The sequence below is a fragment of the Hemiscyllium ocellatum genome, chromosome 34, assembly GCF_020745735.1.
Source record: "Hemiscyllium ocellatum isolate sHemOce1 chromosome 34, sHemOce1.pat.X.cur, whole genome shotgun sequence".
Taxonomy (NCBI): domain Eukaryota; kingdom Metazoa; phylum Chordata; class Chondrichthyes; order Orectolobiformes; family Hemiscylliidae; genus Hemiscyllium; species Hemiscyllium ocellatum.
Genome location: NC_083434.1, coordinates 13,321,439 through 13,344,360, shown reverse-complemented (window position 1 = coordinate 13,344,360; position 22,922 = coordinate 13,321,439). Strand labels below are relative to the sequence as shown.

The window sequence follows — 22,922 nt, the reverse complement described above, 5'->3', positions numbered from 1 at the left end:
ATGTAAAACTTGCGCCCACACCTCCACACTCACTTCCCTCCAAGGCCCCAAGGGATCCTTCCATATCCGCCACAAGTTCACCTGTACCTCCACACACATCATCTATTGCATCCGCTGCACCCGATGTGGCCTCCTCTATATTGGTGAGACAGGCCGCTTACTTGCGGAACGCTTCAGAGAACACCTCTGGGCCGCCCGAACCAACCAACCCAATCACCCCGTGGCTCAACACTTTAACTCCCCCTCCCACTCCACCGAGGACATGCAGGTCCTCGGACTCCTCCACCGGCAGAACACAACTACACGACGGCTGGAGGAGGAGCGCCTCATCTTCCGCCTGGGAACCCTCCAACCACAAGGTATGAATTCAGATTTCTCCAGCTTCCTCATTTCCCCGCCCCCCACCTTGTCTCAGTCGGTTCCCTCAACTCAGCACCGCCCTCCTAACCTGCAATCCTCTTCCTGACCTCTCCGCCCCCACCCCACTCCGGCCTATCACCCTCACCTTGACCTCCTTCCACCTATCCCACCTCCATCGCCCCTCCCCCTAGTCCCTCCTCCCTACCTTTTATCTCAGCCTGCTTGGCTCTCTCTCTCTTATTCCTGATGAAGGGCTTATGCTCGAAACGTTGAATTCTCTATTCCTGAGATGCTGCCTAACCTGCTGTGCTTTGACCAGCAACACATTTGCAGCTACAATATGCTGTAGCACTTCCTATCTACAAAAAGAACACCACCTCCACAAAGCCTTTGTCAAAAACATATCACAGCAACTTGATCTGCAGATGACTAGCAGAAAGACAATATATAGTGAGGATGCGCAACAAGCCATAGTTACCACTCTACCTTACATTATAAAAGTCTCAGAACTGACAGCCAGACTCCACTGACCACTCCGATTTATGACAGCACATAAACCAACAGCCACATTCAAGACAACTCACCAGAACAAAAAAACCCAATACCCATCACGTACAGGATTCAGCATAGAAACTGCACAAAACACTATATAGGACAAGCAGGCAACTAGCAATCCGCATTCATGAACAAACAGCTACTAAACGCCACTACCAGCTATCCCTGGTATCTATGCACACAAATGACAAGGACCACACGATAATAGGTCAAGCCAAACAGAGGATGGCCAGAGAACTCTTACAAGCATGGGCACTCACCCAAAGCCTCCAGAAATAAACACATTGACCAAGACCCCATTATACCAACCAATGCACCGAACAACCAGAACTGGCAACAGGAAGCAATGGGAACAAATTCACAATCCAACTGACTCCATACAGCACAGTTTCACAAGAAGCTCCACAGCACTGACGATGTCACCTAGAAAGCGGACAAATGTCTGCAATCTGAATTCCCAGCACGGTCAACATACCCATAACAACTGCAACTTGTGTAATAACATTTATGAACATGTTGAATACAAAAGTGCCTGCACCTCTGGCATCATTTTTTTTGCACAAACTCAGGGCCTCTATTTCCTTCTCATAATAGGACAATTGGGAGGCAACACCTCCAAGAAGGGTCAAATCAAGCTTTGAATCAAATTTGCACAGTTCATCTAGCTTTCACTTTAAATTTTGAGAAATAATTCATTGTTGTGTTTTTTTAAAAAATGTAATTGACATTTGAGACATGTCGTCTAAAACACACAACATACAGAGCAAAAATCAATCATTGTCCAAAACTTACCACAGACATGTGACTGGGAAATACTCCTAGAATGCTCTTGACTCGCAGCTTTCAATGGACTATTAGATGTTCCAGCGTCATCTGGACATAAATAAACCTCAATAGGGCCTTTAGAGCTTAATAAATGTATCTGGAAATTCTAAAAATTTAAAATTCAAAAATGATAGAAAATCAAAAATTAGGTCAATGATTGTAAAATAGTTTATTTTCCATAAACTGGTTAAATAATCTTTAGAATTCAATCACCCTACTTCAAATTTATGTCAATGATCACTTGTCTGAAATGTACAAGACTTAATTCTACTGAGATCAGAACAAGGACAATTCAATGTGCAAAAATAATCCTTTAAAAATAAAGGCAATATTAAACACTACAGCTGATTATTGTGATCAGTCTCTCTCCAATGAGCATCAACTTACATCATAAGGATCGGATACTTCCAACCTGGTTTCAGGAGGAGCTTTCACAGCTATTACCACTTGGCCTTTGAAACTCTGGATCTTTCTGATGTCCTGATAAGTCACATAATTTAATGTGTCAGATGTCAAGGGGTGTAAATTAGACATTGAATAACAATCTGCTCGCTGGATAATATGGAATGGGCTATAAACACTGGCCTAGCTAGTGACACCCACATCTACAGATGAGGAAGAATTTGACAAGCCTATTCAACTATTTATTCAGATCTGTATGAAGGCCACTTTTTCACAATGTCTCCATTTCCCTTGATTGAGCTTCCAAACTGGCAGGGGCAGAGAAATTATGATTCAACAGCCTCAGTGAATGAATTTTTGACACCAGTCTTAAATGGACTACCCCTTATAGTATGAAAGCATCCCCCACTAATAGGCACAAGAACCAGACTAAACCGCCTCAAAAATATATTAATACAGTAGTTTAATCCCCAACCTTTTCTTATTTTTTAAAGGCCAGTATAAGGCAGTGTGTTCTGCATGCTAATCAATTAGTCAAACTACTTAAAGCAAAACACTTTATTCTTACACTATTAAATTATAGACAAAAGGATGAAGAATTGGAATAACTTTACTCTATTGGAAAGCTTCACAGAATAAAGAGATTTAACTACTAAACAGCAACAGTTCCAAAATAACACCTCAAAACATAGCCTTCACAAAAGCAAATTTAGCAAAATAGATGGTCTCACATACAATTCTCCAGTCCAGGGAGAGGTGCTTCTACTGTTCAAACTTTAATAAAAACTCCAATGTCTCATAAGCTGTTTACTTCATTGGCTAGGAACAGACCATTTAGCACCTGTGTCTCAACCTCTCTAATACAAAAAAACTACAAAATACACCTTCTGAAGCATACCATCAGCACCTCAAGGGAAAGCATCTTAAATACATCCATCATGCCCTTTAAAAGTTTTCTGGTGTCACAGTGGAACTATCCCTATCTGAGGCAGGAGGTCCAGGTCCAGGTCCAAGTTCCACTTGCTCCGGAGGTGTGTAAAAGCATCACTGAACAGGTTGATTATAAAAACATCAAAAATGAGATTGTTATGAAGAGGTGGGTGGACTGTACCTTTAAGAGTGTTAAAAGCTAGCAAGAAATACCTGACAGGACCAAGTGTTCTCAATAAGATAACAATGAACACTTGGCCAAAAGCTGGATTAGCTGTGTTGCCTGGAGACAAAAACAGATTGAATTAGGCCAGTTTAAATTATACTCCAAAAATACACCAAACTCCAATCCAGTTTGCATTTAGTATATTGACAATCTTAAAAGCCAATGACACAATCCGAAGCTTTGGGGGTATAAGCCTGGGGAAAATAGAACAGTTGGGATAAGAACTGCCACACCACCAGCATGTGTAGAATGCCCAAAAAGCTGTGTAAAAAGGTACCTTTATCCATCAGTAACCTATGAAGCAGAGTCCCCTAGAAGACAGGAATACAGAGAAGAGCCAAAAGCTGCCTGGTTTTGAGAAAAGATGCATTGAGATAAGATGGTTTTATCAGAATCAGTATTGTAGAAGAGAAAGTAAAAGATAGGTTAGAGGAAGGAGTTGTAAATAGTTGTTAGTTATTATTCTGTTATATTTAAAAAATAAAAGTTGTTAATTTTTACTGTAACTAGTGCTTGGCCTCAAATTTTCACAGATTACTGCAGGGGATAAATCTTTTCTGTGTTGCTGGTTTAAATTAAGCAGGAGGATTTACCCCATGTTGTATCTAAATCCATGTTCCATTCTTTGAAATACAAAAGAAATACAGACTCAGAATCAATCTCATAGGACAATCTCACCAACCCAAAAATGAATCCCTTTAGTCTTGTTCTCAAAAGAAAACAGCTCTCAGCCTCACTGATACATCTGTGCCTCCTGCTGTGTTTCACTGCATTAAGACAAAACCGCTATGCTTATACTTACTTCACTTGCATCAACTTTCACTTGCCTCAAATAAATAAGCCTTAGAATTACTGAAGCCTGATTAGAGTGGATAAATTCCATTAGTCACCAGTGACTAGCTAGTTTAGCCTCCCACTACTTTGAACCAACTTCTTCCAGTTGACTGATAGCACCTGCCATCACCAGGTAATTTTACTTATTTGAAGGCTTGACCTGTGTGCCAGAGCTTGAATCAATTTTTAAGCTTGCAAAAGGCTAACAGAACTTACCACATGAACCAAAATTCTCTACTCGCTGTTTACATCTCAGTCTTCTGATTGTGCACTCCAACTTTACTGATGAGGCCTTAAAAGCCACTGGCAAATCTATTACAATAATGTCACTATCTTCACAAATCTTCCAACACATTAAGTCCCATCATGCCTGCACCAGATTTTCCAAAACCCTTTATTTAAAAAAAAAACACACACTTGGGGCATCAAATCAGAAAGGATATCTTTGGTTTTCCGAGTCTTCTGTTAGCTTTTTGAGGTCCAAGGCACAGCTCTGGATCAAGTCATCCAACCTCTTCTCCTTCAGGTTAAGCTCAGCCACCTCCTGGTTCAGACCCTGGCATCGCTTCAGCATACCATCATTGTCCATCAGGCTGCAACCCCTGAAGAAAGCAGCACCAAGACAATTAGCAACTTCAGAAATTTCAAAATTTCCATTCTTAAAAAAAACACTACCCAATTCAGTGACAGAAGCTGATGTGAAACAGACAGAAAACTTTAACTGTTGAAAGATACCCTTCATTTTCCCCAAACAGAACAGCAGTTTTCCCAGACAATCCAGTAACAGTGTGATGCTACAATCTTTTGATTCAAGTGCTTCAGAATGAAGATCTATTTCACTGTGGTACTGAGCTTTTACCCAGTTCTTTAAATCAGACCCTGGCACAAGTCAAAGTAGTACTTCCAAAAAACAATAACATACATTGCTCCAGAGGAAATATCTCTGGATAAAGCCTATTTCTTATAAGTAGAATAGTTGCCAGGGAGCTCCTTTGAGATAATTTTGTAATTGCTCACCAAAAATGTCACAGCTGAGAGCAAAAAGAACCACTGAGTTCACTGCAGAGCATGTTTATAAGTCATGCTACAGTGCAATGTCACAGAACTTGCTCAACCAAACTGTTCGAAGTCCAAAACTACCTGCATGCTGCAAGTTTTAAGAGAATCCCAGACCGAACGCAGTAGTTACTCAGGCTAGTGACCAAAAGCTAGATATTCTAGCTTTAGCAAGCTGAAAGCCAGGATCCCAACAATATAGGGCAATGCAGCCATAAAGATCTCAGCTCGTTTCTTGGGGGACATGCTGAACTCTCATTGATCAGTTCATCCATAGCAGTATAGTGGGTAAGCATGTACACAACAGAGTCTCTGGCTCTGAATACATGACTGCAAATGCTGGATTAGGACGGAAGCCTACTCCATATAATCTACAGCAAGTTCCATGTCCTGTTATAGCTCAAGTTTCTGATATAGAAATATGGACATGACCAATAAGGCTCAGATTCTTACAACGGCACTGTCCGTAACACTGAAAAGCTAGGTAATTTTTAATAAAAAAAAGAACATGCTGGTATGGGAAGCAGTTCAAAAGAAAAATCACTGCTGACTCCTGGTATAAAGGGGTTAACTCATCAAGAACACAAACAGGTTAGGCCTTTATTCATTACGGTTTAGGAGAATGAAAAGTGACTTGAATGAAACATACGGAATTCTGAGTGAGGCTTGACAGGGTACACGTTGAGCACATGTTTCTACTCATGAGGTTAACCATTTAACTAAATAACGGGGACATATTTACAGATAAACAGACACATTGATACAAAAGAATTTCATCTTCCAGAAGGCTGCGACTGGTATTCTCTACACCACAGATTTGTGGAGGCTAGATCACAAAGTACTTAGGGAGATAGCTTTTTTTGCAACTTTGGGGAGTTGAGGGCAATATTCCCTGTGTTCAGCTGCTCCAACACTCCACTAATGGCACATCGACTTGGATCGCAGCTGCACACTGACCTCACCAGTCTGTACCCAAGGAAAATCAATTCGAAGGAAAAACTAAGGAGTTACAAGGAATGGAGCTAAAAAGAAGTTAAGGCTGGGTGCAGATCAGTTATGACCTTGCTGAATGATTGGATAGGAGGGTCTGAGTGGCCTACTCCTGCTCTTATTTATGTTTCACATTTTTACATATGTTCCCAGCTTTTCTTGTTTTACCCTGGAAATGTGGTGAGATGCCATCTCATGCAGCAATGGTGCTGCAAACATGACTTGATGACGGAAGAGAAATAAGTTTAAAATGCACGACCACAACTGATCAAGGTTACTTCAATACCATGAACAGGAACAGTGACCTCTAGAATCCCTCAGAACAAGGGCAATTGGAATATCAGAATACCATCTCCTCCATGTTCACATCCAAGTCACACTAGCCAATCTTGAAACTATATTAGACTTCACTGCCATTTTATCAAATTCCACCCCAACAGCATTATGGATATAGTTGTACCACAGACTACAGTGGCTCACTACCACCTTCTTAACCACAATTAGGGACAGACAGCAAATGCTGGCCTTGCCAATACAACCCACCAACATCCCACTGGATGATTTGTGGTGATCCAACTAGAAGGTCAGCATACCAGAAGGGGAGAGTTTGAAAAGGTAACCCCGACCGATATGGGAATCAAACCCACAGCGCTGGCATCACATTGCATTGTAAACCAGCCTTTCAGCCAACTGAGCTAAAATGATCAGTTATTTCTGCTATTTATCTCTTGCCAAAGATGCAAGCTGCACATACAGATGGCTTTGACAATATAAGGAGCAGCATACATTCCACAGGAAATGAGATTACCCTTTGAACAAAAATAAATTACCTCTCCAAAGTACTAAAAAGCAAATGAAAATTGATTTCAACACGATACCAGTTTTACAAGCTCAATCATCCTAATGGATGAAAGATCAAAAGGAGTGGGCAACGCATGGTAGATGAAATAAAATGTGAATAAATGAAGTTATCCACTTCGGTAGTAAAAACAAGAAGGCAGGTTGTCTGAATGGCAATAGATTGGGAAGAGGGAGGTGCAGCTAGACCTGGATGTCCTTGCATACCAGTCACTGAAAGCACACTTGCAGGCATAGCAAGTAGTGAAATAGGCTAATGGTATGTTCGCCTTCGTACCAAGAATATTCAGATTCATGAGCAGGGATATCTTACTGTATTCATACAGAGCCTTGGTGAGGCCACATCTTCGTACTGAATGCAGTTTTGGTCTCCTTATCCAATGATGTTCCAATTATGGAGGGAGGGCAATGAAAGTCAACCAGACTGATTCCTAGGATTGCAGGATCGATGGAAGACAGACTGGATCAGTTGGCATTCTGCACTGAAGTTCATAAAAGCAAGGAGAGTTTTCATTGACATCTAAAATTCTAACAGAACGAGACAGGGTAAGTGCAGGAAGGTTTCCAAAAACTGGGAAGCCCAGAACTAGGGGGTCACAGTTTAAAGGATATGATATAAGCCATTTAGGATTAATACAAGATGATGTTTCTTCATCCAGAGAGTGATGAACCTGTGGAGTTCTCTGCCACAGAAAGCAATTGCAGCCAAAACATTGAATATTTTCAAGGAGGTAGACATATCTTTGGACTAAAGGGATCATAGGGTGGAAAACAGGAACAGGGTAGTGAGTTGGAGAGTTATATGAATGGCAGAGCAGACTCAAAAGGGCCAAATGACTGTCCCCTGGTCTTATTCTTGATGTTATCATATCAATTGTATTCTTAAAGAATATTTTGAACAGTAAGTTTGTCAACTCTAAATGAAACAAAAAAAATTAAAACAAGCTAGGCTGTCATAGCTCAAGTGTTCATACTCTGAAGTATTCACATTTCAATAAACTGATGCAAAGTTCCACATGAAAGGTAAAGTAGATATCCAAGTTGAAAGACAAAATTAAGGAACAGGAATTAAAAAAGTAAAACTTACATCCATTGAACATTATTTTTTGATTTCTTCTCAATGAGATGAATACCCTCCAACACATTTGTGATGTCATAAATCCTTCGCTTTGGCACATTTAAGACCTCTGCTGCTCGATTTAAGTCCAACACTCCATCAGAAGACTGGCTCAAGAGCTGAACAACATTCTTTGTGAGTGGAACCAGTGATGTATTGTAGCGAGTTTTCTCTGATGGAGACCTGGGAGCTAGTGAAATAAAAGATGATCCACTGACATGGGTGTCATTTTGACAAAGTTAATCACAGCTCATGAAACTACGCAAATACTTAATAATCACAAAATAACAGATGGGAACAGCTTCCTATTGCTCATCCAATCTACACCCCGTAAGTTAGAGTGATCTATTTTTGCATTCTGAAATGCACACCCTGAACTAGAAGCAAAGATTCCAATAGGAAAAAACATGCTGCCCAAAAATGCTCTGTTTTACCATTTCACCTGCCTGTCTGGTAAGGTTTATTTAGTCTTGGGGTAGCAATGGGAGAAATTATTCCCTTTTGAGGGCACTATCCTCAAAAGGGACCAATCCCAAACAAATATCGGATCTGTATTGGAAACTCAGGGAACTACAAACATGTGCAACATATTTTAGTGCAAAGTGACTAAGTCTCTAATTTACACACAGCCATCCAATTTTTACCAACAGAATTGATCCCCCATAAGCAGACATGTTTCAATCATAAAAGTGCTGAGAAATGGAAATCTTTGTACTTTTAGCAATAACTTGGCTCTCATAGCCCAGAAGAAAACTAGAGCTAAGATAATAATTTAATTCAACTCTAACCTAGAATATTTAAAGATCATCCTATTATCCAATACCGTCCAACTCCTAAATTGACTGATGCAATAAAAATACATTTTTTGTCAAGACAATGTTAAATCGAACTCATATCAATGGATTAGTAAAATTCTTGACCAAAACAAACACCAATGACGACATAAGAAAATACATTTTGACATGCTCGGTGTCTCACGTGAAAAGCACAAAGTTCATTACCTTGTTTTCAAAACTAATGAATGAAATCAACTTTATATTCTAAAACACTCAGTCACTCAGATATGATAGATAATAAAATAGTTTAGCTTAAGATTCTTGAATGGACAATTGGATTGGAAATTAGCTAATGTACCACCTTCAGTTAAGGAGGGACTCAAAGACAGGAAACTGTAGTCCATTTCCCCTCACACCTGTCCTTAGGTAATTCCAGGAATCATTGTTAATGAGTTATAGAAAGCTACTTAGAATATCTAATTTGATTAGGCAGAAATAATATGGCTTTGTGAAAGGGAAATAGAGTGTTTAACTAATCTATTAGAGTTTTTTTGTGGAACTAATATTTATTGTAGATAGAGGAGAACACAGATGTGATGCATTCAAACTTACACAACATTTTTTGGCAAGAACAGCAGCAAAATAAAAGTATATTATTTAAATAGAAATTGATGTCAAGATTTGCTGGTACAAAAGGGATCTGGGTGTCATGGTACATAAACCAAAATGTAAATAGAAGTTTCAAAGAGTGATTAGGAAAGCAAATAGATTATTTAGTGCAAGGGGAATGCAATATACAAGTAGGGAAGTTTTACTGCAGCTGCAAAAGGTTTTGTGCAGTTTTGGTGTCTGTTAGAAAAAAACCTTTTGAAGCAGTTCAGAAGACATTTGAAGACTCCATTTCATCCCTGGGATGAAGTGCTTACATTACGAAGAAAGGTTGAAGAGGTTAGGCCAATATCAGCTGCAGTTTAAAAGAATGACGGGTAATCATATTGAAACACAAGTAGTTTAAGGAACTGGATAGGGTGGATATGAAGATGATGCTTCCTTGTGTGTGGGAGACTAAACAAGGGACTAAAATCTTTTAAAAATAAAAAAAAGTCTCCTTTTTAAGACAGACGAGTTTTATTTCCCTTCAAAGAATTATTTTCCATAGAAGGTAGTTAATTAAATAAAGTTAATTGATTTAAATTAGATTTTTGAGAGACAGGGGAGTTGAGGATTACGGAGGGTATATAGGAAAGTGGAACTGAGATCACAATTCGATCAGTCATGATCTAATGGAATGGTGGAGCATTTTTGCTTCTAAGACTTTTGCTGCTACAGGATGGGGTAAGAGAATTGAGAAAGAGGATTGGTTTTTAAATTCATTGTAAGCAGTCTAAATGGAGACACCACAAGATTGGCAGGATGGCAATCCATTTAACAAACATTAAGCCCAAAAGTATTTAAATCAAAAAAAAAATTTCCATTCAGCCAAATGTCTTTCAAGGCACAGACCACCCAGGAACAGACTTTCGAAACAAAAAGCCACCAGGAAAAGGGTAACTTGATGTGACCAAAAGATCTGTGCCTTGTGGACTAAAATTAAACAAAATTAATTAAAATTTGACAGGTTAAAAAAAAAATGATCGTGAGCGAGGGAAAGTCTTCAAAAGTAGTGGTGGCTCAGATACAAGCAAGGAAAATGGAGCAAGTGCATCCAAAGTATACCTCCCAAGATGTCCAAATGTAGAGAGAATACTAAGAAACAGAAAAAGGAGGACAATCAGTTCATAATTCAAAGGGAAATACAAACAAAATACAGCAAGAGAAGAACAAGAAAAAAGTTGAAGAGGCAAAAGAACAAGGTGGTAAGTTCCGTGCTGAAAAAATGTTTTCTGCAATGTAAATAAAATAGATGGCAATAAATTTCAGGGGAGGTGGTGTCAAGTGTTTGAGAGCCTAAAAACAAACTATTTGACTTTACTGGAGATGTTGCCAACATCAAGATTTAAGAAGGACGAGTTAAACAATTTCACAGGATGGAAATGGAAGAGGAGACACATGAAAGATTCATCATGCTCAAGGTAAATAGCTTACCCAAATAGGGCATAAGTCGTAAAAAGGTAGAAACAGCACAGGGTCTGGGCACAATCTTCCAATGCTCCTTAGATGCTAGAATGGTGCCAGGGTGCTGGAGAACTGCATGTGTATTCCTTGTTTGTTCCGGACAAAATTAATGGACACTTAGAAAAATATGGATTAAAAATGACAACCAAATTGTACTTGATTAATTATTTGAAGTAACAGGCGGGCTTGATGAAGGCAATGTAGTTGGTATGTATTGCACAAGTATCACCAAAGTAGACATCAGCAAAATAAAAGCCAATGTGAATTAGAGGGATAGTGTCTGTAACGATAGTAACTAAAAAGGACAGAAAGCAGAGGGAAGTCCAACATAGACATGGAGATTCATGGCACCACTGTCTTTTTTGATACATGTTGATAACCCAGACAGGGCATAGTTTCAAAACTTTAGAGGAGCCATGAAATTTAGAGTGCAATAGGGACTCAAGGAAATAGTCGTCAAGTGGACAGACACAAAGGGTTATTAAATTTAAATGTAGAGAATTGTGACAATGTATTTTCTAAGGACAAATAAAGAGTGGCAATACAAGCTGAATAGTAGTAATGTAAAGAGATGCAGGAACAATTTTTGGACTTGTACGCAAAAGTCTTGCAGGACAAAAAGATAAGGCTGCTCAGAACAAAAAATTTTGGGAGCATTGAATTTTAAACTTTGTCTTTCGAGGAAGAATGTTATGTTTAACCTCTATAAATCACTAGCGAAGTCTGAAGTAGAGAAATATGTCAATTCTGAACATCACAACTTGGATTGGATTTTATGGCTTAGCGAGGCTTCACTAAAATGCTACAAGTGAGTTTTATTACATGGAGATGAGACAATCTGAGATTCTTCACAGAGGTGGTTCGTGGGAGATTTAATAGTCATACAAAAATTGGTAATTGATAGTTCGAATTTGAAACTCTCGAAATTGCTTTCACTGATCTAAAGGTCAGTAAGCAAAGGACACAGGTTGAAGGCAATAGATAGAAAGGTTAGTAACAAAAATTTTTTATTACACAAAGTGATATGACAATTTAGAACATAGAAAAATACAGCGCAGAACAGGCCCTTCGGCCCTCGATGTTGCACCGACTGAAGCCTACCTAACCTACACTAGCCCAATAACCTTCATATGCTTATCCATTGCCCGCTTAAGTGACCATAAAGAGGGAGAGTCCACCACTGCTACTGGCAGGGCATTCCATGAACTCACAACCCGTTGTGAGCAATGCTTGAAAGGATGCTGGAAATGCATTCAGCTGTAACTTTCAAATGTGAATTACCAAAATACTTAAGGCAAAAAGTCTTCAGGGCTGTGAGAAAAGCAGGCAACTTTTTAATAGAACCAAGTCGGGTACGATTCTGTAATCTACAATTCTGTAATCAAACAAGCTTGCAAAGCAGGCACAAGAGTTCAACAGCCTCCTCCCATTCCTACAGAGTTGAGGGTTAAACCATCATTTTGTCACAAATCGTGAAGCACACCAACTTTGTTGTCAACCAGTATTGAACCCATCCTTTTAACAATTACTTGCTGTTATGACTACCCAAACACTTAACCAGACTTTAAGGACCGTAAAGTCCTATAATATGAGTACTTCTTAAAGAAACTTTTATTCTTCCACTGGACTTCGAGTAATTTGAGCATTTTTTTCAAAAACTTTGTTTCCTATGCGAGACACTTTTTAAACCCTTTCAATTCTGTAGCGAACACTTGCGTTTCTGTACCTTGGTATCCTGTACATAAGATGGCGCCAAAGCAGCGACATCACAAACTTTTCACTGCACTCATTCAAGTACACAATGAAGCCAATTCCAATTGTCAAATGGTAGGCACTGAGGGTTTAGATTTATAAAATCTGACCACTAGAAAATTAAAAATTCTGATTAGTATCTAGAGATACTGTCTACTTCAAATCGGTGCAAAAACCACCAGAACATTGACTGCATTGAGAGGGGTTACAAGAGGTGGCAAATTTCTTGAAATAATTTCTCAAATCAAGCAGTCAAGACCACTCTCTGCAGGTCAATTACTCAGAAGGTTGTTTGTTTAAAGTTAGTATAAAGAAAATGGTTAGGACCTCCTTCGGAGCATACTCAACATACTTCAAAATGAAATCTTAGCAAAGCATCTCCTATAATGCTAGGACTTGCACACTTAATTAGAACAGTTATATGAAGACACTAATATAATGCTGGTCAATAATCACAATCCCTATATACATATAATCGTATACATCCAATATGTATGGGGGGTAGGCAAGGAAATGTTTCAATGCTTGCAAACATTGCATAAATTGAACATCATTAACAAAGAGCATGGTGGTCAAAAGATGACCAGGTTTCAAGTCATTTGTGGTTTTCTAAGGAAGTTAAACATTAGGATTAAAAGAAAAGGTTTGCAACAAGTTGTAAAGAATAGTAGTCTGAGGGCTGACTATTTTAGCAACTAGAAAAAATCAACCAAAAAGTTGACAAAAAGTGGGGGGAGAAAAAGAATGAAAGTAAACAAACAAAGAACATAAGACAGATTGTAAGAGCTTTCACAACCAGTCTCATTATACACTGAAGAAAACTTTGATCCCTTAGGAAGGCAGAGGCAGGAAGAATAGAGAGGAATGACAAAAGAGCATAAACTTTGAAGATTTTCTATGAAGGCAAATATAAACAACAAATTAAATACCAAAAACAGAGGGCAATCCCATGGGTTAACATGGTTAAGTTCACCAATATCAGCATGAAAAAAAACAAGCATTGGAGAAACTGAAGATGAAAATCTAATCATCCTCAGGACCCAAAGGCTACACACTACGGTTCTGAAAGATGACAGTGGTGCAAAATTCCTCGAGATTCTAACACTGGCTCGTTGAACAGGAGTATCACCACTATTCAAGAAAAGTAGTGAATCAGGGAGCCAGCAGCCAGTTAGCCTCATATCAAATCATCAGGAAAATTCTAGGATCTATTAAGGAAACTTTGAAGTGCTTCGAAAATCACAGAATTATCAGGCAAATTTAATATTTTAATAACAGGCTTGAAACAAATTATTCATGTTTTTGAGAGGATGTGATTAATAGGGTAAATAGAAGGAAACCAGTAGATGCAATACACTTGAACTTGCAAGGGCATTCAATAAAATACGATACAATAAGTTAATATACAAGGTAACAGTTAATTTTCCAACTGAGGATTTATTCTCCAATGCATCTTAACCCCACTTAAGCATAATGATATTTCACACATCACAACTGAGACAGGTCAGCTATGAAATAATCAAGACAACTTTTCCTACTTCAACTGTATTTCAATTTTGGATGAAGCATGTTCCTTCGGAAAGAAATACTACTGGCACTGTCAAGGTATACATTTTCACACCATTAACACTCAAAATTTTATCTCTGAAAGTTGCCACCCAGGTAAATAGTGTTGTGAAGAAAGCATATGGCGTACTGGCTTTTATTGGTAGAGGAATTGAGTTGCAGAGTCCTGAGGTCATGTTGCAGTTGTATAAGACTCTGGTGCGGCTGCATCTGGAGTATTGTGTGCAGTTTTGGTCGCCATACTATAGGAAAGATGTGGAGGCACTGGAACGGGTGCAGAGGAGGTTTACCAGGATGTTGCCTGGATTGGTAGGAAGATCGTATGAGGAAAGGCTGAGGCACTTGGGGCTGCTTTCATTGGAAAAAAGAAGGTTTAGGGGAGATTTGATAGAGGTGTACAAGATGATTAGGGGTTTAGATAGGGTTGACCATGAGAACCTTTTTCCACGTATGGAGTCAGCTATTACGAGGGGGCATAGCTTTAAATTAAGGGTTGGTAGGTATAGAACAGATGTTAGGGATAGATTCTTTACTCAGCGAGTCGTGAGTTCATGGAATGCCCTGACAGTAGCAGTGGTGGACTCTCCTTCCTTATGGGCATTTAAACGGGCATTGGAGAGGCATATGGAGGATAGTGCGCTTGTGTAGGTTAGGTGGGCTTGGATCGGCGCAACACCGAGGGCCAAAGGGCCTGTACTGCGCTGTATTTTTCAAAACATCATCTCTGCTCAACTACCATTGTCTAACATAACCTGAGTCTCTAGTGTTTCAGAGATAGTGCCCTTATCTCTGGTTCTAAGTTCCACCTGTTCCAGAAGTGTGTCATAACATCTCTAAACAGGGTGATTTAAATAAATTAACATCACCTCTTCTAAAAATAAAAAAAGGTGTTGTTCAAATGGACCTAAATAATGACAATTCAAAGCAAGGCAATTTCTTTGTCCTAGCCAATAATTGCCTCATGACCAGGGTAACTGGTCCAATCAGCTAATATGCTGTTTATGGAAACATGCAAGGTAAATTTTCTGTATCATCACCAATCATAATTAACAGACTTCTAAATTAACTTAGATCAGAGGAAGCTCTTGTGTGCAGTGGTAGTGTCCCTACTTCTGAATCAGGTCACCTCTGTTTGTCTCTCCACCTGCTCCACACACATGCGGTAATATCCCTGAGCAGGTTGATTTTAAAATATAAAAAGTTAAATTTAGAACACAACATTAAGTCATTTATTGCAGCTGTTTTTTTTCCCAAATTCTGATATAATTTTCAAAAGGATAAAGAGAACTTAAAAAACGCAGTTGTAATTAACCAAATCAGCAGCTCCAATTTCCAGTTTGTAAAAATAAGCAGCGGTCCCATGCAACAAGTTATTCGTTGGAAATCAACATGGAGAAGTTAATTTTGAACCAAAGGGATAATGATTTTCTGTGGCTCAATAAAAAGCATGACAACTTAACAATTAAAGTTTAGGTTTGAACTTGCTAAGTTTATAATAACATATCCAAATCACTTGAATGAGTTTTATAGCTTTTGACTTAAAGCTGCCTGAAGAAAATAGTCAAAAATTTGTTTTGATAGGAAAAAGTAGGCACAAAATTGAGAAAAATGAACCCAGCAGTTTCAGTGTTCTGGTCACATATGTTAGATTTACAGCAATTATTGGACCCACTAGACTTGGTTTTACTAAAAAAATCATTACAACAAAATCTAAAACTTCAGAGAGTGAATTCCAACTTGAATTTGTAAATAGCTTTATTCTATTTAATAAGATACATCATATTAAACTTACTTTTTGGACTATTTGGGCTTCTCATTGTAACCCTTCCTTTTCCCTTTGGAGTGCAAATGTTAGTAGCCAGGTACTGGTGATCACTTTCTTCCAGCTCCAGTCTCCTCTTTGCCTATTGAAAGAAAAATAAACTATGATGCTTCCAATCAACTCATCTCATCAATTCTCTGTAAAAAAAAGTCACATGATATGATGAGCTGATACAAGTTTATTAGTTCTTCATACCAGGCCAGTTGGAAAGCAAGTATTGAGAAAGTATTAAAAAGAACTACAAGGCATAGGTTAAGTTTGATGCGAAATAAATAAATAAGATAAATGAAAGATAAAACAAAAGTCTTCAAAAACAAAATGGCTGAGGACTCCTGGTGGAACTTAAATTCAAAGTCAAGGAGCAGGTTATTGCTTAATAAGTGTTGATGACTCCTTTCAGCAACTTGCAATGAAGAGTAGACTTAAAAAGGCAGGAACTGGCTGTGCTGGACTTGTCCCGTTTTCTGTGAACAGGACAGGGTATTGATATTTTCTGACCAACTTGTTCAACGATGTTCATATTTACCTCTGGAGCAGGTAGGACCTGAACCCAGACTGCCTGCTGTTATGGACCAGACCACATCCCCTCAAAATATATCAAGATAAGCTTGCTACCTTAACCTTAGGGTTTAAATTAAGATACAGTGAGAAAACTTGAGAAAATAAATTGTCCATCGTGTTTGGTGCATTAGTTAGAGGGAAATAAGTCTGGGTGGATTACTCTTTGGAGGGTCAGTGTGGACTCGTTAGGCCGTATGGGCTGTTTCTACGCTGTAGCTAATCTAATCTAACTTCTTATTTTAAAAAGGTAAGGCGTTGCATTTGAGATGCAATTCGATTGGTCAAACTACTTAACTTCAAGCAAAACACACTACAGTTAAATTACAGACAGAATAAAATCATTGTCTTAATTGTAACTCCATCATATGCTTAACTACTAATTAACTGTTCCAATATAGTAACATCCCGTAAACATATCCTTGCCAAAGACAAATTCAGTAAAATAGATTACCTCACATGTGCTGCTCGAATCACAAAGAAAACGCCAGCTTTTCACTCTTAACAGACAGGAATAAGAACTTCCACATCCAACCTCAAAACCCCAGCAAACGCAGAAAGCTGAATTAGAAAATCTGGTTCTGAGAGCTTGACCCCATCCATTCAGACTGCTTCTATTATTCCAAATGTAAAAAAAACCCAAGGTCTCACAAGCTGTTTAACTTTATTGGCTTTGAGCAGACCACTCTCCACCTCTGTCTCAACCTTCATTAAAAAAAGGACAAAATACATCTCTTAAAGCCATAGTATCATCACACCGGTTCAGAGTCAAAGACACTACCCTTATACCATAAGACTCCTTAAGACATGGAGATCCCATGGATAACTCTCATTATTAATAAACTACTTCAAAATTTGAACATCGCTTTTAATACTTGCCAAACATACAAATTAATGATGTGCAGAAAACTCCAGTGCAATACACATATCTGTACTACAAATATTAATTATTCATTTCTCCATAGCTTCAGCCTTCCCACTTCTGTAACCACCTCCAAATGTCCAAGAACTCTACAATTCTCCATTTCTAACCTCTTACTCAAGTTGATTGGTAGTGACACTTTCAGTTGTCTCAGATAACCCTGCATAAATCTGCATAATTCTCCTTTCAGATGGAGAAGTTATTTTCTTATTTGAGAAATATGCATTGGTCAGGACACTAATTTACTTGCTGTTCTTCAAAATAGACTGGTGACACCTTTTACATTAACTCAAGAGGGCAAGTGGGATTTCAGTTTAACAGTGCTTGAAGCATCACACTGTGTGTCTCATATGGACTTAAGGGCAGAACAGTTTAATGTCTCACAAAGTAAGCTCTACCATCTGGGCATTTCTCAGTCTATTATGATAGACATTGCTGCAAAGTAACTTTTAAGGAGTTTCAATTAGACAATAAACCACATCTTGTTTAAGACAAGCGACTCTGCTTGCTAGACTTCCTTTAATGCAGTAGACCAGGAAACAGGATGGTGGCTGCAAATTTACCATCTAGCTCATCCATCATGAAAACAGTGGAGAGAATTCATCGTAAAACACAGAAACTGAGCACTGAAATGCTGAAAAGTTCCATTTACATCTGCAATTCTGAACTACTTTCAAACCTGTCCATGCATCCCAACTGCTACATTCAAGTGTACCCATTCTGCATCTGCACCATTCCCTTCTGCATGCAGAATGTGTACAACAAACATATGTAAAGTGGGCTCACAAAGTCATTTATACACTGATCTATGGATGTCTATGCACCCATTCCATACACACGTGAGTTTAAGAACACCCAGTCTTTGTACCTCCATACGCGCACACTACTTCAGTTACAGCACAATGAACTATAGTATTTCACAATTCTGAGCAGCATTGTCAGTAGAATCATTAATCCTACAATGCGATCAATTCAGAAACATAGAACACTGTCTGTATCTACTGCAAAGTCATCCAATAAAACAGACAGTGCAATTTGTTTAATGCACTCAAATCAATCCAAAACCGCCATTTGAATCAAAATTAGCTGGCAATTACAAACTGTTGGGAGGTCTCAAGTGAAGATTTAGGATAGCTTTCAAATCTGTCATTGCCACTGCAATTGTTTCTGCATGCCCAGTTCTCCTTCACAATGTACAGAAAATAAAAGTGACCGATTAAATAATTTGGTTCAGAGACTTGCCTCACTTATCATGACGGTCATCATGCATTCCACATAAGCACAGCATTTACAAACAGGGAAGGAATCCTCCAAAATCAATGGTGCATTCCACTAATTTTATTTTCTAATGAATGCTTACCAAAAGTGCGAATGAACCAACAATAAATTTTGACACAATTGTTACTATCAGAAAGTGAAATCTTACATGGCTTTAATTTTACTGTCCTGTTGAAAACTAACACCAGGAATAGACAACATCAGACAAGGCTGAAAGGTTTACAAAATCATGAGGGATATGGATAGGGTAAATAGACAAGTTCTTTTCCCTGTGGTGGGAGTGTGCAGAACCAGAGGGCATAGGTTTAGGGTGAGAAGGGAAAGATATAAAAGAGACTGAAGGGGCAACTTTCTTATACAGAGGGTGGTAGTTTTATAGAATGAACTACAAGGGGAAATGTTGGAGGCTGGTACAATTACAACATTTGAAAGGCATCTGGATGGGTAGATGAATGGGATGTGTTTAGAGGGATTGAGCAATGTTGGTAAATAGGACCAGATTAGTTTGGGATGTCTGGTCGGCATGGACGAGTTGAACTGAAGGATCTGTTTCCACGCTGTACATCTGACTCTATGATTTCAACAGTTCTTCAGCAATCAGAGTCTACTGCCTCCATACCTCACTACATTCTGGAGAGAAAAAAAGAGATATCACAATCCTGCAATTACATAAACTCTATTGAAAAATTTGTACCCAAAAGATTTCACTGATACCCACAGAGAAACAAGTGGCAGGAAGTCCTATAAAGTGTATATTAACCGGGTGATCAGAAGCTTGCCTAATCTTCATTTCCTGCAAAACGTAAGAAAAGTGAATACCCAGAATCAATTAGAACTGAATTCTAATGGAGTCCTAATTTGTACCATGACAACATCCCGGTTGTCAGAGACAACTTGTCAACCACCAGCACCTTTTGGAATTCTGTATTCCTGGCCAATCTGCTCGTGGAGTGGAAAATAGTTGATTTTTAAAATTATGATGGACAGGATGCTGCCCTGATGGCCAAAACCCAGCTCATTCACCCGATCAAGTCTTTCCGATTCCGCAATCTCCTTCAGTTAGTGGTTTTTCCAGCAGTTCTCAAGTTGTGGACTACCAAGTGACCGTTGACATCCTAAACATTGAAAGGAGAGCTCGAACAAGCAACTTAAAAGTTGAAGTTAGCAATCTTTATGGAGAGAAAAAAAGAGAAGAGAATGAGGATACAATCACTGCTTGAATTTCTATAGAATATTTAAGCCACAAACAAACAGTTTAGTTTTGCCTCTGACAGAGGTCAAAGACAGAGGTAATCATGAGCTGGATTGACATTTGTCAAGAGTGGGGTGCTGGAAAAGCACAGGTCAGGCAGCACCAGAGGAGCAGGAATCCCAATGAAGGGCCCTTGCCCGAAACAGATTCTCCTGCTCCTCTGATTATGCCTGATCTGCTGTGCTTTTCCAGCACCCCACTCTCTACTCTAATCTCAAGCATCTGCAGTCCTCACTTTCTCCAGAATTTGGATTTGACAGAGGCCAAAGATGATAGCACTAACCCTCACCATTTAGTTCAAGGAAAAGGCAGCTCACCACAATGGAGATTGTATTATGAGAGCGTTTGTTCAGAGGTCATAAAAGGGTTTGAAAGAGGTAGCAATACATAGGTGGCTGTCAGTAGCCCACATATAAAGGCAAACTTCTTGCCTGTTGATAATCTAAGTGCAAAAGAAAGGCAGTCAAGGACAAGAATTCCAGAGTAAAGGAGCAGACGCTACAGCAAGTTACTTCAGATACTGGAAATTTTAAATAAAAACACAAAACACCAAAAAAAAAGTCAACGACCTGCAATGATAGCATCTGTGAAGAGATAAGCAGATTTATCTAATCTAAGTACTCTCAGCATTTTGCATTTTTATTTAAGCTATTACTGAAAATATTCTGTGTATAATCAGGTAGTTAAGAGTAGAACTAAACCAGCAGTCTCAAATTGGAGGATATAAAGTAGATATTGGATGGAATAGTTGGCTGTCATCCCCCAAGCTGAGAGCTGTAATTTATGTTGAACACCAGTTGAAAGAAGCAATGGGAATAGCAAGGGCACACAGTGTGGTGGTAGCTCCAATATCAAAGAACACCTCAGCAGCATCACTATGATTAGAAACTTGGTCATAACTGTCAGACTAGGCAAACAGCAGGAGATTACAGAATCAAAGACACGATCAAGCAAGTGAGGTGCATTTCAGCCATCAGCAGAATATCCTGTCCATCCTAGTTGATATTGCAGTTTGACCAAAATGCTTTTGAAGCTGGCTTCAAAGGACACCATCAATCTGAGTATTTTTGTGCATGAAACAAAAACGTTAGAATGAAGGTGAAAGCAAGCAATAAAGGCAACAAATGGAATTTGGAAAAATGGAATATTTAGAAGTTAGAGCTTAAAAATAGGTAAGTCGTGTTCCAACTCTACAGGGTGTTAGTGAAGCCACACCTTGCATACTGTGTACAATTTAATATAAATACTTGCAACAATAAATTGCTATTACAAAATACAGTAAAATCACGTCACCATAATTAATCCAGCACCCTTTTAATTAAATAGTTTATAAAAATGTAATGCATACAAAGACAAATGTCATTTTATGTTCCAACCACAGCTTCTTGATTTCACAAGTGGCTGCAGGACATTGCCTAACACCACAGCTGTCCCTAAGGCCTGAAGCATGCTGAAACAGCCTCCATCGCCACTGACCAGACCCAGAATGTTGTCTCTGCCCAAAGCTTTAGGTCACCACATCAAAGAAAGCTTATAAATGACACTGCAGGCAGTTCAAAAGAAATTCACTAGGCTAATTCCTGGCATAAAAGGGTTGACTTATCAAAAGCAGCCCAACAGGTTAGGCCTTTATTCATTCAAATTCAGAAGAATGAGAGATAATCCAATTGAACAATAAAATTCTTCAGGGCTTGGATAAGGCAGATATGGAGAAAATGTTTCTATCTGAAGGGGTCTCTTGCATTATGGTACAGTGACAGAATAAGGAGAATACTCATTTAAAACAGACAAAGAAATTTCTTCTGAGGAGATGGAGGATGACTCGCAAATCTAGTGCAGGGGGCGAAGGCACTGCAGATCTTGCAGGTCTATAGTGGTCAACCCAGTTTGACAAAGTGGCAACTAAAGCCGAAGTGTTTTGAATCTAGGCAGTAATTAATACTGACTTCAGAAAGCAGTTGATCTCCGAGATGATCATTAGCCACAGTTATAGTATCAGTGCTTTCATACAGCCTTGCTGGATATTAGCAAGATTTTGAAGCAGGTTTGCAATCTCCCATACAAGGTAGTTGCAGCCATATCATGAAGCAGTTGCTAGATTGTGAAGCTTCATAGACACCCAAATCCTTGGAACACATTTACAGGGCTCCCCAACTCTGTGGCAAGTGATCAAGTGAGGTCAACGAACGCAATGAGGAGTTCATGCGGTTGTTCTCAACATTTTTTTTGTGATTTCCCTGACAACACAAACCACAACAGAGTCACTGTCTCGATGTTTGCTCATGCACAGGAAGTAAACGATTCAGGAGAATGTCACAACTTTCTCTATCGTTGGCACAACATGCTTTCTCTCCCTTCTCCAAGATACTTAAAACTGCTGCAATCCTGAAATTGGTAGGACTGAAAGGACAGGGATTCTTTCCATCCAAAATCTGTCGGAGCATTGCGTGGAATCATGATCTAAGCCCACCAATCATCAACTTTGAGGGTGCAACATCACTGCTGCAGACTTAGTTCTTCACGTGTCTGTTTACTGTGGCTTTCTCCTTGATGGTAGTTGCCCCATAGATTCAACTGAAGGGTACTGGGTAACAGCCAGGGGGGCATCAGCTGCCAATGTGGATTGACTATTCACTCCAGCATTGACCAATGTCATCGTTATGGGAAGACCGTATCCTGTCTGCAAAGGGGATATTGGCAATTTGACTTTTGTCTTTAGAAGGCCCTA

At 39.0% G+C, this 22,922-nt stretch overlaps 1 protein-coding gene across 1 annotated transcript in view; it reads right to left on the bottom strand.

The window, feature by feature from the left end:
• Positions 1 to 22,922, bottom strand: part of LOC132832226 (transcription factor E2F3-like) — a 68,565-nt gene that overhangs the window by 16,575 nt on the left and 29,068 nt on the right. Inside the window, exons 2-6 of the mRNA XM_060850034.1 lie at positions 16,155 to 16,266; positions 8,124 to 8,343; positions 4,576 to 4,734; positions 2,128 to 2,242; positions 1,708 to 1,846 (exon numbers count right to left, since the gene is read on the bottom strand). Of these exons, the coding sequence (XP_060706017.1) occupies positions 1,708 to 1,846; positions 2,128 to 2,242; positions 4,576 to 4,734; positions 8,124 to 8,343; positions 16,155 to 16,266 (745 nt within the window). The remainder of the gene's footprint in view (positions 1 to 1,707; positions 1,847 to 2,127; positions 2,243 to 4,575; positions 4,735 to 8,123; positions 8,344 to 16,154; positions 16,267 to 22,922) is intronic.